This window comes from Dunckerocampus dactyliophorus, chromosome 8 (assembly GCF_027744805.1).
Source record: "Dunckerocampus dactyliophorus isolate RoL2022-P2 chromosome 8, RoL_Ddac_1.1, whole genome shotgun sequence".
Lineage (NCBI taxonomy): Eukaryota > Metazoa > Chordata > Actinopteri > Syngnathiformes > Syngnathidae > Dunckerocampus > Dunckerocampus dactyliophorus.
The window spans coordinates 18,009,017-18,026,831 of record NC_072826.1 but is presented as its reverse complement, the minus strand read 5'-3'; the positions used below and the strand labels follow the sequence as shown (position 1 = coordinate 18,026,831).

Below are 17,815 nucleotides of genomic sequence, written 5' to 3'. Positions count from 1 at the left end.
GAGACTCAAATGGAGATGTTTGTAGAAAACAACATGTGTATAATTACGGTTTAATGAGCTCTTGTCAGTGCAGAATGTGCAATTAGATGGGTAATAGAATATTCCGGTTGGATGCGAGTGCACACACACACACACACACACACACACACACACACACATTGGCTTGTGGAGTCAGCATGACAGTGATTGAAAGAACGCTGAGTGTATTTCCAGCGCTTATTGACAGAACTAGTCTGTACTGGATGCTGCATTTAGAATTTAAACACTACATCGGTGAGCTCCCAAGTATAGAGAGCATATTTCCTTTTTTAATGATGCTGCAGTATAGTCACTTTACATACATGTTTACATGTTATTAAAATGAATAGGCTGGTTCAATCATATGGGAAAATGTGTTTGCTTTAACAGGAGATAGAATCCAAAACAATATAGTGTCCAAAGCACTCTAAAATATGCTTATTGGAAGCTCTGAAATGGAAAAGCATCCAAAAACATGAAACTAAAGGCAGAAAATAAAATGCCAAATTAATGGCAATATATGTGAAGTTAAAGCAACATAAAATGGTCGCAATTGCAGTTGAAAATTACTATATTAACACTAAACTGGAAAAATTTCCTTGGAGATTTTGAATGGATCTGCTACCTGTTGCAAATCTCTGGACTGGCGTTTGAGATCAAGGTGGTGACTTTTGGGCTTTGCCTTTTCAACTATTTTTTAAACTGAAATGCTAACAATGCTAGCAACAGAGTGTGGGCGCTTTGCATTGCAGGCAGGCCGATAACAAGCAAAATAAATCACCCGATAAATGAAAAGAACCAACACAAACTTCCAAAAATATATGTACAGTGGTACCTCGGTTAACCTCCGCCCCAGTTAACGCGTTTTCGGTTAACATCCAAAATTTATGCTAAAATTTTGCCTTGGGTTGCCTTTGCCTGCCTGGTTAGCATGCAATATAACAAACTGTTGTATTTGTGCTTGGTTTGTTTACGCAGCTATCTTGGCTCACGCGCCCAAGACAAAAGGCAGCCATACATGTAAGCCATCCGAAAGCAAGTGGCCAAAAAATGGAAAAATGTGGATGACTCCTGTCCGTGCATTTTTTTATTCAGTGCGACAAACTCTAAATAAATGAGTCCAATGGGTCTAAAGAAGGTTGCGAGTCACAGCAACATTCCAAAGAGGGTGAAGACCACTATCGAATTCAACAAAGAAGTTATCGCAAAGTTCGAAAATGGCGTCCATGTTGCCGATCTCACCAGCATGTACAAGAAGAACTCATCAACAATAAGTACCAACCTGAAGAATAACAATGTAATCAAGTGAGCTAAGGTTGCAAAAGGAGTAACGGTGTTAAAATAATCAGAGACGACAAACCATCGCAGATGTTGAAAAGTTGTTCCTGGTGTGGATCAACGGAAATCTGCTAGCGGGAGACACTGTTTCAGAGGCGAGGCTGCAGCATGCAGATCTAACAAAGAAAACGCCTGCAACGACTGAGTCTGTTGACAAATTTAAGGCAAGCAGAGGCTGGTCCGAATATTTAAAAAAAAAAGAACAGGCATATACAGCGTTGTTAGGCATGGCGAGGCTCCAAGTGCGGATAAATGTGCCTCCAAACTCCTCCATCCCTACCCTTTCTGGTTGTTGTTTGCCAAGGGTGTCCGCTATAAATTATGCTAAATGTTAATTTCTCTATTTTATATGTCATGTATCTGGCATTGTTTTTCACTGTAAAACTACGCATGTTAAAAAGTCATTAACAGACTTCTCTGCATAGATATTTTGTGCCACATGCACAACAGTGCAGTAACAGTTAAAAAAAAGGGATCGCCCTCCAAACATAATCTCCTCTCCTCCCCCTTCCTTTCTGCAAAACTCCACTCAAACCCTCCTCTCTCTGGTTGTTGTTTGCAAAGAGAGTTAAATAAAGGTAAAAGTAATGTTAACTGTATAGTTGTCCATTCTTTTGTCATAATCATTTTTGCATAATTTTCTGCATGTTGAACTATAATTACTGTCTATAAAATTACTGTCTATGTTTTATGTTAACATTTTTGGGTGTCTGGAATGGATTAATAGGATTTACATAATTTTCAATGGGAAAATTTGCCTTGGTTAGAATCTGTTTTGGTTTGAGTCGTACCTTCTGGAACGGATTAACGACGCTAACCAAGGCACCACTGTAGTTTATTTCTCATAAATGTAGTTGTTATTTAATAAATAAAACTGATTATAGTGCAATTCATAAATACATTTAAAAAATCTATAATAATCTTGTTAATCCGTCACAGAAAACTACATTTCACCTGCACGGTAACTGAGACAAGCACTTTCATTCTATGGGGATGTCATTCCTAGGACAACTTCGTTTTCATTCATAAGCAAACAAATGTGAAAGTAACTATGAATGTACACCATTCTGAGTAAACCGTCACAGAGTACAGTCAAGATCTTTACCCCAGTGTGGTAGGAAACAGCGACAGATACAAATAAGTGTATTTACTCAACACATTTGCTCCCAAATCTCCCGCTTGCCATTTCTTTTTACGTTCTTGTGCTCTTTCATCCTGGAGAGGAATTATTATAGGAAAGAGAGTACTTCACCAGACCTTGAGAAAGAGAGAGAGAGAGAGAGAGAGAGAAAAAAAGTGTCTGCTCTCTTTTTATGCCGTCTTGACTTGATTGCACTTGGTGCAGAAGAAGATCTGCACACACACACACACACACACACGCACACACACACACAGACAAAATAACAAAAAATTACGTTTGGCTCTCGTTGAATTACTCCACTCAGAAAGAGAGGACCCTTTGTTGGCATTCTCCGGGGCCGGCCCTTGAAAGGCTCCTATTGTGTGGTCAGTATGATGATATATGCAAGTGGATTTGATGAATTTAATAAAACGTGGGCTCGAGCCCTCACGTGACAAGAAAGCTAGCTGTTTTTTGGAGTCTCCACTTTGCTGCATTGCTCAGTTTTCTTGTTGTCCTCAGTCTCTTCTTAGATAAAATTGGTCTCTTTACTAACATGCCAAGAAGTAAAGACTGGAGAAACTCGTTCTACTTTATCTCCATTGTTTTTGTTGGTTAGCGTTGACTGCAAATAAAAAAAATGAACACCCAGGCTAATGCTAGCCTAGCTATTTGCTGCAGTCTTATACAGGAGGTCCTTGGTTTAGGACATTTGATGTCAGAACGTTTCGTGGTTACGACACACACCCATAAATGACTTAAAAACATAGTTTCGACCTAAGCGATTTGTTTCAAAGATAGACTCACTCACGAACTAGTTATGTGTACGCATCAGAGGAATATGTAGTTTTGCCTTGCTACATTGAGGAAAAACAATGTTTCAGTTCATTCTCTTCTCTTCTTTGCCCTCCAAATGATAAGCAAACTCTTCTGGTTCCAGTGCCTCAAAGAAAAGGAAGGTGAAAGTGAAAAGTGAACTAAAACTAGACATCTTTCTGATGAAAGTGGGGAAACGCCAACTTACACCGGCTGTATGCCTGGCCTAAGATGTTTAACTGTCACAAGCATTATCAACGATAAAGATGGTATTCTTGAACATGTGAAAGGATCTGCTCCTATGGAAAGTGACGGTGATATCTAAGCTGTGTAGTGGTTGCATTACTGAGATGGAGAGAATGCGAGTGTTTTAGCTGGAAGACCAGAATTTCCTTGTACTTCCTCGTCTAATGAAGCCTGTCTCTCCCTCACGTGCAGCGCCCCTGTCAGTGCGCAAGACAACCACAGGAATAAAAACTATTTCATTTAATTCTTGTAGTTCATCTTATTATTACTTTATTCTATATGTTCCGAATACAAAACTAGTGACTTAAGTATGAAAGTACTTAGGTATACTTTAGGTATAAACTCCGACTTAGACAAAAAAATCGACTTACAATGCATTTATGAACGGAACTTGTTTGTACACCGAGGACCTCCACTCCACTTCTCCACTTTGCTACAGCGCGCAGTTTTCTTGCTGCACTCAGTCTCCTTTTGGATAAAATGAGTCTTTTTACTAACACGCTGGCTGATGCTTTCAATGCAAAATAACAGTGTACAATAACAAGCGTAACCCTGTTGCGGCAGTAATACACTCCGGAGTCTCCACTCAATTTTTTTGATGCCCACAGTCTCCTCTTGGATAAAATTGGTCAGCTTCCTAGCGTGCTATGGAAACAAATACTGCAGGCTCTTATCCGCCTCTGTTTCTGACAGCTGCGTCAGAGCAGCGTTGTTTACAGCTGTACTATTTTAAAATAGAAAACCGAACATTGCATGGATTGCGTTTGAGTTTGACGTTAATATATTTTGTTAATTTGGGTCTTGAGCTGAGAATGTTTTTGGCAACAGAGCAAAGGTTGTGTATGAGTTGACGTAATGAGCTAGTTATCGGCAATGTGTTGTTTCCATTTTGTTAACTGCAGTACAATGGCTCGATTGTGCGGCCATGTGAAGCCATGCACCCATACACCTAGAGCCCAGCCTCCGGGGGTCAGAGGTGGAGGAGATGTGTGTGTAGTTTTTTTTTTTTTTTTTTATGCAGCACACCGTCAAAACAACCCTTACATTTCTCTCCACAGCCTTCCTCATTATTTCAAGGCGTCATTTGCAAATCTCTTGAAAGCCCTCAGCGTGATGGACAAGACCATAAAGGCGAGCAATAAAGCTAAGATGAATGTTATATCTTAGCGCTGATAGAGGCAATTAAGTCCATCATAAGCAAGAACGGGGGGAACGGTCTCCTCGGGGGAGTCGTTCACTTGCTTGCTTTAACATGATCAGCAGCTAAATGCTGTATTTTATTTCTCCTCTCTCTCAGCTCGGAGCAGATTACAAATGGAGCTCATGTGTTTAATTTAGTTTTTACTTCTTTTCTTTTTTGCTGCTCTGCCCTTTTCATGTGTGCCCCAATTCATTTGGCTTGAAAAGATTTCGCTTCACTCCCTAATGTTGAGGTTTTAAAGGTAATGAAGACCATATTTCATCTGCATGGCTGGTGGGTGTGGCCTGGAGCTGCTCTGCTATGGGAAAATAAACATTATGTTATCTTTATCTGGCAGGGATCAATGTGTGTATTATTCGACAGGTCGCGTTACACAAACTTGATGTTTATAATATATGCATGCTCACAGTGCACATCCATACAGTGGTCATGAGATGCACGTACATAGAGGTGAATGCAATGCAGGAGTAGCTATATTCATGCATACACACAAAGGCAATCCATATCTGCTGTGCAGTGCACCATCCCCCATGCGCTCTGCTCTGCTTATGCATGTGTGTGTGTGTGTGTGTGTGTGTTATCCAGCAAGTCACTGAATGCTCTAATGACCACAGTCCTGACACAGGTATTTTGACTGCTGTCTCTTTGCATGTTTAATCCATGAAAGACGATCGTGTCCTCATATATTTTGCTCTAAAATAACCCGCTCACTTTGTAGAAATAAGTGCCCCGCATACAAGGGCCAGGTGGCTTTTACATTACATGTGTTTGCTTAGAAATACATTGGCTATTAAATGAGGCACAGCTGCCCGCTCTAATGAAAGCCAGTAAAAGAGCTGGATCAACAATTTTGATCATTTGGATTGACACTTAAATCCACTAATGACATACACCCCTTATCTCAATCAAAACCGAGCCTTTTATAATTTAATGATTATGTTAAATAGTAATTCAAACTACTATTACTAGTACTACTTTATTTTAGAATGTAATATATTTGAAATACTATGCATTATTAAATTAAGGCTTTTTTGACAAATAATAAAAAAAAAACATTACCACATTACCACAGTCTGACAGTGTCATTGTCAGACAAAACAAGCATGCATATTTGTAATATTTTATTATTGAACACAAATTTAATATTTAATAATTTATAAATTAATAATAATATTACTTTAAAAAAGAGATAATGAACTGAATAATTATAATATTACAAATATAAATAAACAATATAATGTCCCAATGTGACAGTTTAAGCCAGTGTTTCTGAAATAGTGGGGGGCACGGTGAACTGTCTGAACTGGGGCGTGAGAGGCAGGGAGGGCTTTCGATATTAGTGCAGACCTGCCAACATGTATGAATTGGTGGTACTCAGCATGCAATTTGACTCTTGAATACGCTTGTATGCTCCATTTTGTTGCATTTCGCTGGTTTCAGTCTGTACAGTACAGCTAAATAAACAGACATTATACATTTCTCAAATCGAGAGGGCGGGAAAAACATTTCTCTCGGCCAGTGGGGGCATGACAGAAAATAACTGAGAACCATTGGTTTACCGGCATGTAATGAATGTTAGACAGGGAGTTTTTGTCTTTCTTTAATATTTTTATGTCATGTTGTGAGGTCTGTGTGTTTTTTCATCCCGAAATCAGTATAGCTCAACTCTAACTCAACACACATGAAAGAAAGCCACTTGCGACACAATACAAAAAGAAAATCAAAGGTGCAACCATCATGGCAGCGAATGTATTATACTTTTATTAGCTATTTGTGTTGTAGCCTCTATGAGTGTGGTGCACTTCCTGCATCACGCTGACATTGGCTTGGCTTTACGCAAACACCCCGCTATTTATAGCACATCTCCCATTTTATTATTTCCCTCTCTGCCGTCACATGTATTTGCATTGGCGCTATGCAAACAAGCGGCTTGTTGGTGTCGAGTGTTCAGGACCTTGCTTGTCCTGAGTTCAAAATATCTTTGTGCCATCTCGCTGTTGCCTTTCACCTTGCATGCATCCATTCATTCATCACTTCATCTCTCTGTCTGTTTTCTTCCGCTCCATTGTGTTACTTCAGTTTTCAGCGCAATGATTAATGAACTGTTAAGCCCCAGGAAAGCAAACACTTCACTTAATGCCATACATCAACTGTACGCTTCACACCAAGCCCATCATGACGACTGCAGCAAAGATCTATACAATACAGACCACAATAGATTTCCTCTTTTTTTAATATGTGGGGGACTTTGTGTGAGGTTTGCAGGTCTGCAAGCACCAGCATGAAAAAAGAGGAGCTCGAAAGCAAAGATGTGATGTATTTAACCGCATCTGTACACTGCCACAATTATTAGAAACAGCTCGCACTGATTGAGTTACACACTACTAATCTCCAAGCACAGTTATAACATTGCAAAGGCAGATTTTTGATGTGCGCAAATTATTATTAGAAACATACTGGAACACTGGAAAGAAGCAAATAAAAATGAGAAAAATAGAATTTTATTTCAACATTTCCCTGGTTTTGCCTTAGTTTTTATGCTGGATGGCCCGGCTCGCGCAACCCTGACTAGAAATCGAACCCATGCCCTCTGCCGTGAAAGGCACAAGGGTATACCGTTACACAACCAGGAATATGATAAATATTCTCATATAAAAGTAATAAATATGTATGAAATTAATTCTTATATAAAGTTGTTAGGTGAATAAAGTTGTAAGATTAAAAAGGAAAATATATTGCATTTTAAGAGGGAATTTTTGGAATTAAATTGGTGGTAATACAAAAACTTAAATATTTTTAAAGGTTTTACAAGCATAAAGTCAGAATATTTATTTTAGTAGAAAGGTGTGATATTACAAGAAAAAAAGTTTTCTTTGTTTAAAGAAAAAAAAATAACTACTAAAATAGATTTTAGTTTTACATTTTTAAAAATAATTTATGAGAATTATTGTTTTTTTAGGGCAGACCTAATAAGTCATTTAAAAAAAATATTTGTAATCTACAAAATCAAGTTAGAGTAATGTGAAAAAGTATTTTTTAAGAAAACAATCATATATAATTATTATTTATTATTTTATATATTACTTTTATTTGCAATATTTGGAGGAAACAATTACATACATTTTTTGTAAAAGGTATCATTTTAGAGAAAAAAAAAATTATCGTAACAAAGGTACCAATTATAGTAGCATGTAATTGCTTACTAAACTGAGTTTGCAAGAATCCTAGATGTTACTTAGTGTTTGAAATAATGAGGACAGGCTTTCACCTTTGCTTTCAGCTGTACCGTTCAGCTAAACTACTGGCCTACTAGAGCATGCAGACGTAAGAGAATAAGTAAAACATTGCCCACATTGACGTCAGACTATTAAACTCAATTTAGCTATGGGTAAACATGTCTAACTGGCAAGTATGTGCAGCTCTTATTCCGTGCAGAGATCCCTACTGTATCTGTGCTGTAACATAATTACAGTCCACTTAGCCCAAATGAGCGCTTTGTGACCACAAAGAGGCAGGAATATTTTTTACCATGCCCCTCAATGTAGATATTGTGTGTTATTCTGCCCTCAGTGACTCCTCTTTGCTCTTTATAATTATTTTCTACTTTTCCAGCTCCAGTGTGCAGGTGTGAAAATAACCCATTCAAAGACATGGCGGTTCCATGTGACATGTGAAGTTGTCATTTTATTTCAAGAGCTACAAAGGAAACAATTTCCTTTTATTTTTTCCCCCCCTTCAATGCGGAATGTGATGAATTGTTCCACCCGTAAACTAACCATCAGAATGAAAGCGTTGGGATTCAAGTAAGACTTCCATCAGAGGCCCAATGATAACATGGAAATGGAATTGGCACTTTAATTTGAATAATGTTGCAAGCAGCACAAAAAGTTGTTTGTTGCTTTACAGGATTTTAAAAACACATTTTTCTACATGTTGTGGCCTTTTGTGCACTTTTCATTTGGCCATTTATGTACAACCAGGATGAGGAGCCTTCATCTCTACTATTTTATTTACATACCTACCTTGGTTTTCACTATTAATTTGTTGCAAAAGGTTGGACGAAAACCGCAATGCATGAAAACAACATTTTTCCCATAGGAAATAATGTAAATGGGATTCACAGCAATATTAACAAAAAAATACATTTTATAGAGAACAATTATAGCTTTACATGTAGAAAACAATGTGAAATAATTATAAATGAATGAAATGGATAAATGAACATTTTACCTTTATTGATGATGGGTGGAGGGAGGAGGGGTTCCAACCACAACAACTCCTCAACTCCTCATCTTCCATCGTTTATGATCTTTGTCTTTTTAACACCTTTACCCTTTTGCAACATTAGCGTCCTTGATTTCTGTTCCAGGATGGAACTTCTTTTTGATGCAGCTAACAGATCATTTGAGATCGCCTCATGAATGTGCCTGACAGGATACCTTAGTTTTGTGCAAACTAAGTATTGTGAGATTTGGTGTTGGGTGTGATCAAAGATACTGAATAAATAAACAATACTGGGAGTATTGTCCGTCCACATCTTTATTAATACCACAACAGTGAACATGCCAACGTAACGTAAAATACAACAGATTTTACATGCAATGTTGTACGATAACGGAGACAGAGTTCACGAACCGAATAATATGAAAACTGGGGAATTCGAAAACTGCGGTTTGACTCTACTATATACTTTTATGTGTATGACTCCTGGTACTGAAGATGAGGAGAAAAAAAACTAATGAATGGGTGGTTGATTATTGCGCCTTTTCCGGAAATGTCTTTCTTTGGATTTCTGATTGGCTACCATAGCCTTCTAGTCTGGGAGGTTAAAGCACCATCTCTTGGCTTGGACATGCACTTGACCGCCTGCAAATGTGTTTTCCTGTTGACAATGATTTGGGAAAAAAAATTGCATATCTATTTTTAACAGGTGTTGTTTCATTAATTTTGAAAGCAAGTTATTGTCCAAAAACTGGTCTTGAAAAAGTGGTGTGTCACAGGCTGTTATCAGGCAGCACCCCGGGATGCAGAGACTGGGTAGCAGGTTTGCGCAATAAAGTCTTTAATTGACTCAAGATAAGCTTACACAGAAAAACAAGATGTCAAAAACACAAAATACAAAATATGGAGGAACAGCTAAAACTAACTAATAAACTCACCATGGGAGGTGGAAACAAGAACGCACATGAAAAGGAGACTATAACCAGGAGACAGGGAAACAACTAAATGAGATGCAATGGACTGTATCGACACACAGGTAGCAATAGCCAAAGATAAAGCAATGAACCAATACCCCACGCTGCCGCCTCTGGGCTTTAAAGCACCACAAATTACTGAATAGGCGACGCTCTGCTCTGCTGCTCCGCCTACTGAAGTCAAGGGGTGGAAACGGAGCAACAGGAGGTAATGGGTAAAAACAGAAATGAACTAAACTACAGACAAAACGTGTCATGCGGAATATGACAGGGTCGTCATTCTCAGGGTTGTCTTATATTCGCGTGAAAATGGCAAATTGTTTGTGACTTAGTAGCCTATATAAGCATGAGAGTATACACAACTGGTTGTTATAAAAACGTAGCCTCAAACCCTTCCTGTTTTTTGACACCGTACAGTAGCATCTGTATTTCATCTAAAGTCTTCACACTGTCGACTGTCACGACTGTCAGACAGTGGAGGCATCTGGTGGAATGCTTGTGCCTCTGTCTGTGTTTCAAACTGCGGCCTCTGGCAGCGACCCCGGTGTTAATCACACAACAGCCAAATAAACCACAGGCTCGGCTGGCGTTCTTGCACCGCAAAGGCTCTCCTCTCATGTCTTCACAGTCTCATCTCACTCACTGTTTTACGCACCTAAACACTCACCCACTTGCTCGTTTTTTTTCATGCAGCTGAGGGGTACACCTCCGACTTCTTCATCTAACCTCAAACCGTCACCTTCCATCTAGCATAAGTCTCGCCGTTAGCGTTTGATTCTCTGATTCAGCAAGGTTGCCCTCCCGTGATGGATATGGCAAAAGTGCAAAAAACGTGTCAGGCTGCTCACACTTTTTGGCGTTAGCCTTTTCAGCGTGAGTAACTTGGCTGGTTGGTTTGTTTAAGGTTTGCTCTCATGGAAGCTGCTGCTCCCCAGTCCAGTTTGCTCGTTATTATTTGTGAAATGGTACGGTGGTTAATTGCATTGCCTCACAGCAAAAGTATGTCAGGTTTTGCTTCCTCCCATAGTCCAAAAATATGAATGTTAGCTTCCTAGAGCACTGTAAATGACAAGGCTTTACTCCCTGTCGGAGCTTTTCCATTGACAAAAGTATGTACTACTAGGTAGAACCCCATTGGTCGAGCATATTCATCATTGTAACAATGTGCTTTAGCTCTTGACACTGCAGTGTTACACTCCTCAGTCTCCACTTTGCTTTGTCAGCCCTCAGTCTCCTCTTGGATAAAAATGGTCTTTGTGCTAAGAGAAAAAAAAGTGACTTCCTCAAACCAAAGTCGAGCTAAACCTGGTACCATGCCATGGAAGCATGAATGTTAGCTTCACATGCATAACACATGCCGCTACTCCCTATGTGTGCTTTTCCATCGGCAAAAGCAGGTACTACTAGATTCTTTGCTCATTGGTCGAGCAGATTCATCATTGTAGAATTGTGTTTTAGATCTGGACACTGCAGTATTTTACCTCCTAGTCTCCACTTGTAAGAGCTGAGGTACGCTCCAGCTCACCCATGAGCCTGGCAGAAAATGAATGAAAATGAATGGGTTTGATCTTCTTCAAATGATTTTTGACGCAAGCTGTCAACCAGGATTAATATTATTCTGTCATAATAAAGACCTCTATTGGTTTTTAAAGCTTTTTAAAGCAATATCTGATTGATGTCAAAGGCCATTTTTAATGCAATGTTTATGCTGTGCAATCTTCAACAGATTTTCTTCAAATTAATGGGAATTAATGGGAACACAATTGATTTTAAACATGATATTAAGATGCTTGAGGCAACCGGTGTCATGTTTGTGGGAATGTTTCATCTCATCCCTGTTGTCAATGCATGCTCAGAAAATGAAAATGAAGTGAGAAAACAGTCTGTAAAAGGAGTTAAATTGTCCGCAGCTGAGAGAGGCTGTTTGCTTATCACCCTGTTATGCATTTGTCACCTTGTAACTGGCATGGAATCGCAGCTCACACACACACACACACACACACACACACACACACACACACACACACACACACACACACACAGTTTGAAGCTGGAGGCAAGCTGAGAGGGAAAGTGTGACTTACAGCAGCTTTGACAAGGCCTAATTATGCATGTCTCTAATGAACTGTAATTACTGACATGCACCAGAGCGTGGAGGTCTCTAAGCCAAGGACTTGTAGTCATTAGGCTGCTGTGTTCTATTGTCTCTCTGCTGACTGACTGGGGAGCTGTTTGCCGTCCCTGTTGGGATGCGTCAGGCTCACCGCATCTAATTGTTTCCTCATTTCTCTCCCCCCCCCCTCACTGTAGTTTGATGGTGACAACATGTACATGAATGACAACAACCATGACTTCCTTCCACCCAACCAGGTGAGTTAGTGTGTTTCCATCACTTCTCTCATTTCTCTTTCTTTCCCTATATTGCCAGGTCCAGTCTTCACTCACATTTGTTTGTACAATGTGTGAATATTTGTACTGTATAATGACACCTACCTAGTTTATATGCATAGAGTAGAACGCCAGACACACATTTGGTACACCAGCACACTCCACTCCACAGTATTGTGTGCTTACATTTTTAGAAGATACATGCTTTCCTGTTAGCTCCGTTCAGGCTACCTCTGTCCAACCTGCCTTGGCTTTCTCCATAAGTCTTTATATTTAGTTTAAACTGCAATTTCACTTCCACTATGTTGTAATTCACAGTATATTTTAAATTTATAGGTGCCCCATCCTACATTTGAACATTTTCAGACTTGAAACTGTATGTGTTTAGAATGTTGGAAACTTGTTGTACATGATGTGGAAGTGTCATATCATGAGGCCGGTGTGTTTTTATCTATATCCCTGCTTTCATTTTTATGCCGCTGCTACGGAACAGTGGGGTATGAGTCCATGTATGTGTCGGGTGTCCAATGGGAATTGGGAACGCTGCTCAGTACTATTGGTCGTTTGTCTTGAAAATGGAAGCCAGAAAGTGTTTTTTGGATGTAAGAATGGTGTATCTAAACCAGAGTAAGACAGCACTGGTAATATTTCCTGACCCGCTCCTCTGCTCTCACCATTTCACTGCAGATTCTCCAATATTCATCCACTTACATCCAATTTTTTTTTTTTTTTACTGTTTGCTGATAACCATTAGCACTTAACCGGATGAGGGGGACGTGTCTCTATGCATCCCTGAGTGGTGGCGGGGTGTGGCTGTGAATCCAAGTATTTCGGGAAGAGGAGAAGGATGCAGATACACAACTTTGAGATTTATGGAGTAATGTCTTAAAGGAAACTTACTACAGTGTTCCAAAGGGATCCGATATCATTTTAATAGCCCCTGAAATTCGCAGCAGCGGGCCCCTTTAAGTATCATTATCCATTTCAGGGGAGAACAAAATATATATATATGTAAAATATGAGAAATTAATACATTTATATATGGATTTGTGTTATATTACTATTATAAGAGTAATAATAAATTCTGACAATAATAACGATCCATCTATTTTCAATGCCGCTTATCTTCACTATGGCAATAATAACTAAAATAAAGAAAATGTGTAAAATGTGTATCTCTACAAATAAAAGTAAGACATCTGCATCATTTGTTCTATCACAACTGTATATACAGTAAGCTCATGGTCGTATTGCACATGTTTTCTGTTAGCATGTATTATTTTGCTTATTTTCTCGTAATTATTGTGCTGTTTGAATTGTTTGCTGTTTGAAGTTTGAATTCCTGTTCTCTGCATGAACCAATGCAAATTCCTTGTTTTTATTGAACACATTCTTGTTCATGCTTTGTCCTTTTCAGTCAGATTTAATGGTGCAGGTGTTTGGCAGAACCTTAACCAGCTAGTTTTAATAACCAGTGGGAACCATCAAGCAACCTCCTACATTGTAACTTTCAAATCCACTTTATTCGAAGTCATCAAAAGCAAAGCATAAAACACTACCTCAGTTTTGATTGATTTTGGCCTTATTGCAGAGGATTTATGACGTTAGAGTAGAGCTGATTTGCAGGCTCTCTTCTGTGTCGCATGGCTGCTCTGCCTCTGCAGCACAGCTGGTCTTAAACAACTGGGAGAGCATATGGTTGTGTTTGGACAGACAGATTTGTAGAGTTTGGGAATAAGCCCATCTGACATACACAGGGGAGCGGGGAATTTGTCTCTGTCAATTGTAATTATCAGAGCCGAGCCACGGGCTACAGTAGTTTTATGTTTTTGTTGAATTAGCTTTTTTTTTTGCTTAATTTCTTAATGCGCCGCTTTATTAAAGCATGGCTTGGAGCCCAGAATGAGACAAGAGAGCTGCTTGTGTGGCTTTTCGTGCATGATTTATAAAGTCAATTTAGACATCCCTGGCAATAAATATGGATGTCAGTGAGTGATTTTTTTAGCACTGTTATCCGACACATTTCCCTTGGCTGTCAAAGAACTCTTTAGATGCAGTGCTTTTATCATCCATTCGGATTCAGCGCGCATACTTTTACTGCACTTGTGACTGACTGATTAGAAGATGTGCTGATGTGCACTGTTATGCTGGCGAACAGGTAATACATTGTAAGTGCGGCTGAGATGACTGACAGAGGAGAAAGGTGGGGTTCACAAAGCGAGAACAGTGATGAGATGAGAAAGGATTTTGCTTTGCTCTTTGTTTATTTTCTGTTTCTTCTCCAGATGACCTCAAATTTGACTTGTGTCCTGCTCTATTTCTTCCATCTGCTCTTTTATGTGGCTAGAGTAGAAAAACATTAGCTGGACCGCAGTGGCAATTATCTAACAAAAGCCAATATTACAAATACAGTGCATGACGCTGATTTTATTTCGAATGGGTGATCCGGCAACTGGGCCGCATGGTGGTCTAGTGGTTAGCATGTTGGCCACACAATCACAGTCAGGAGATTGGGAAGACCTGGGTTTGAATCTCCGTTGGGCATTTCTGTGTGGAGTTTGCATGTTCTCTCCATGTGTGGGTTTTCTCCGGGTACTCCAGTTTCCTCCCACATTCCCAAAAACATGCATGTTAGGTTAATTGGCTACTCTAAATTGTCCATAGGTATGAATGTGAGTGTGAATGGTTGTTTGTCTATATGTGCCCTGCGATTGGCTGGCGACCAGTCAGCTTGGATAGGCTCCAGCGTACCCCCGCGACCCTAATGAGGAGTAGCGGCATAGAAAATGGAACTCCTGCACTAAAACTAAGAGACCCTGTGTGTTGGTTTGTATAAGTTTACTCCTCTACTCCTGAACCGCTGCACACAAAAGAGTGAATTTCTGTAAAAATGCACCCCTACTGTGTTGCCTGTGCTATTATTTTTCGGAAAAATACACCACATGGTGGCGCTGTTTTTAAACCCCATAGTTTGACCCCCATATGTTGTATTGACTTGAAATATTTCACACAGGTCAATGTGCAAAACATCCATTATAACGTTAAAGTATTTTGCCGAATCACCAAGAAATTTGACACTCACCTTTAAGAGAACGTCAAGCACATGAGTGTAAAATTTGAGCAAGATTGGTTGACAAACATGCATGACTATAAGTCATTGACTGTCTAATGATTTAAAAACGATTATTTTCTGTATTACAATGCGTACAAGCACAACCCGTAGGGGGCGCAGGAGCATGTGATTTCTAGCAGTCTTATTCTGTTTATGTGTTTTTCATTGGCTAGTTTTCATTTTTAGTTAGTGTAAAATTATTTTAGAAAACCCTCCAAACATGATTATGCATGTGTTGTTTGCATTGGCCGTATGGTTAAATGAAAACGCTGCGGAGATACATTTTTATAAACTACTTTAATTCTTGAGGAAACACTAGAGTGTGCACAGCAACTGTATTCTCGACATGCTTCAGCCTCAACAACAACAAAAAAAAACAAATCACAGCGCCTAAAGCTCACTTTCCTGTGCTCGCTGCTTTATCTTCCTCTAGTTCTTTGACTCCCCCTCATTTGCTCCTTTCTCACTAGTTTCTCTCTCTTTCTCCTTCACACCTCATTGCATTTAAATGCATTTGGGTCAGCGGCTCAGCGTGCAAACAGTGTAGAAAGTGTGAATTTGAATATGCACTTCCATAGAGGATGTTCAAAAGCTGAGCTTGTGTGCGTTCACTTTGCCACACCTTTCTTTCTTGTTCAATTTGTTAAAAGAGTTGGACATTATTGCATTTCAGTGGTGTTGCTTGCTGTTACTTATTGCTATCACCAATTAATCCCCACGTCCACCAATAAGTGTGGTTTTGAGTAGTTTGCAAGTAGAGAGTCCGACGTGTGCTGTCCGACGTGTGCATTAAACATCACCATTCAAAATGAGACTTGCTAGTAAACAATGAGGAGAACTTATTTACTTACTGGTGGCCATTGGAAGGAGACAAATGTTATCCAGGTGGAGACTGAGGGCAGCAAAAAACCATAAACTCACCATGGGAGGTAGAAAAAGAATGCGCACGGAAGAGAGGGTAGGACCAGGAAAAAGGACAACAGCTAACGGAGATGCACCAAGGTCCATTGAACACACAGGTAACCGTAGCCCAGGAAAAACGAATGAACCGACATTGACACCATTTTAAAGTGCTAATTACCAAATGTATGACTGCTGCTCCCCGCAGCCCCTCTGACTGCAGTCAAGGTGCAGCATTAAAAACTAAAACAGGAAACGAAGGCAACCAGATAAAAACCCAAAACAGGAAATACAGGAAAAATAGGAATAAACTGAGCTTAAGACAGCACCTGTCGTGGGGAACATAATAAAAAGGGGCATTTTGGGCATTTTTCCATTTCTTTAAACTGGCCAAGCAACCATGGCAAATGTTCTTAAGATGACTCACAAGGACACAGCATCCTTGTCAGATTAAAAAGTACATCACTGTACCTTTTTAGGGGTATGATGGCTTACCATCAGCCGGTTCTTGACTGTTACAGCTTGTGATCATTTTGGCTCTGGGAAAGGTACAAACTGTTATGTGCAGGTCCAATCATTCAACCTAAACAGACAACAACTAAATACTAAGTACTTCTATTCCTGGCAGAGTCACTCTGCATGATCATTATATGCAAGGGGACACAGTCTTAGTGGCAAAGTCATGGATCCTGGACTTGACCTCAATAAACTGCCTGTAGGCAGGAATGGAGAAACCAACAACAGCAGGTTGCAGCCCACATAAAACAGTGGACAGTATAATACTAGCAATGAAGTTCTTTTTAGGTAGACCTTCAGCTGAAGTGGGATTTCTGATAGCGTATAGATAGAGCAGAAGAGTAGGAGCCATGCCTTCTAACAGCTCGGCAGCAAACGTGAAAGAAACTTCATCAGCACTTTACCTTGACGATTCTTTGCTTTGATGTCTTTTTCCCTGACTTATGAATCTGTTTAAGAAGACTGCTGTTTGAGAGAAATATGTCAGGGGTGGGGGGTGGGGGGCAGGAGAGAAAAAGGAAAATGAGCAAATGGAATGGAGGGAGGGTAAGCGAGTTGGAGGAACTGCACAGGGGAATAATTCAGCTAATGGAGTGACTGTTTGGATATTCAGCAGAAGTAGGAACAGAGATTATGATCTTGCAATTAGCGTAACAAGGTTTTATTGATTGGCTACCGCTGTAGCGTCTCTGCTGCCAAAACGCTGCATGTGGTTTTAGCATGCAGAATGTGGCGTGTTTAAGCCAGCCAGCCAGCCAGTCAACCAGTCACACTGGTTCCAAGTTACCATCCATTCGGTTTGCAGCATCAAAGCTGAAACATTATGGATTGCCGAGTTGAAAGGACCACATTTGCATATTTCTTTTGCTTTTAAGTCGTTGCATTGCCCTCTATCCTCGATGAAGTACAATGCAGGTATGAAAAGAAACATCTGCTAGTCAATGATTTGCTCTTCTTCTGCATAT

At 39.7% G+C, this 17,815-nt stretch overlaps 1 protein-coding gene across 2 annotated transcripts in view; it reads left to right on the top strand.

Moving 5' to 3' along the window:
• The window catches only part of tox2 (TOX high mobility group box family member 2), a 125,967-nt gene that overhangs the window by 44,120 nt on the left and 64,032 nt on the right, over window positions 1-17,815 (top strand). For both annotated transcript variants that reach the window (XM_054783491.1, XM_054783490.1), the window contains exon 3: window positions 12,245-12,304. In XM_054783491.1, the coding sequence (XP_054639466.1) occupies window positions 12,245-12,304 (60 nt within the window). The remainder of the gene's footprint in view (window positions 1-12,244; window positions 12,305-17,815) is intronic.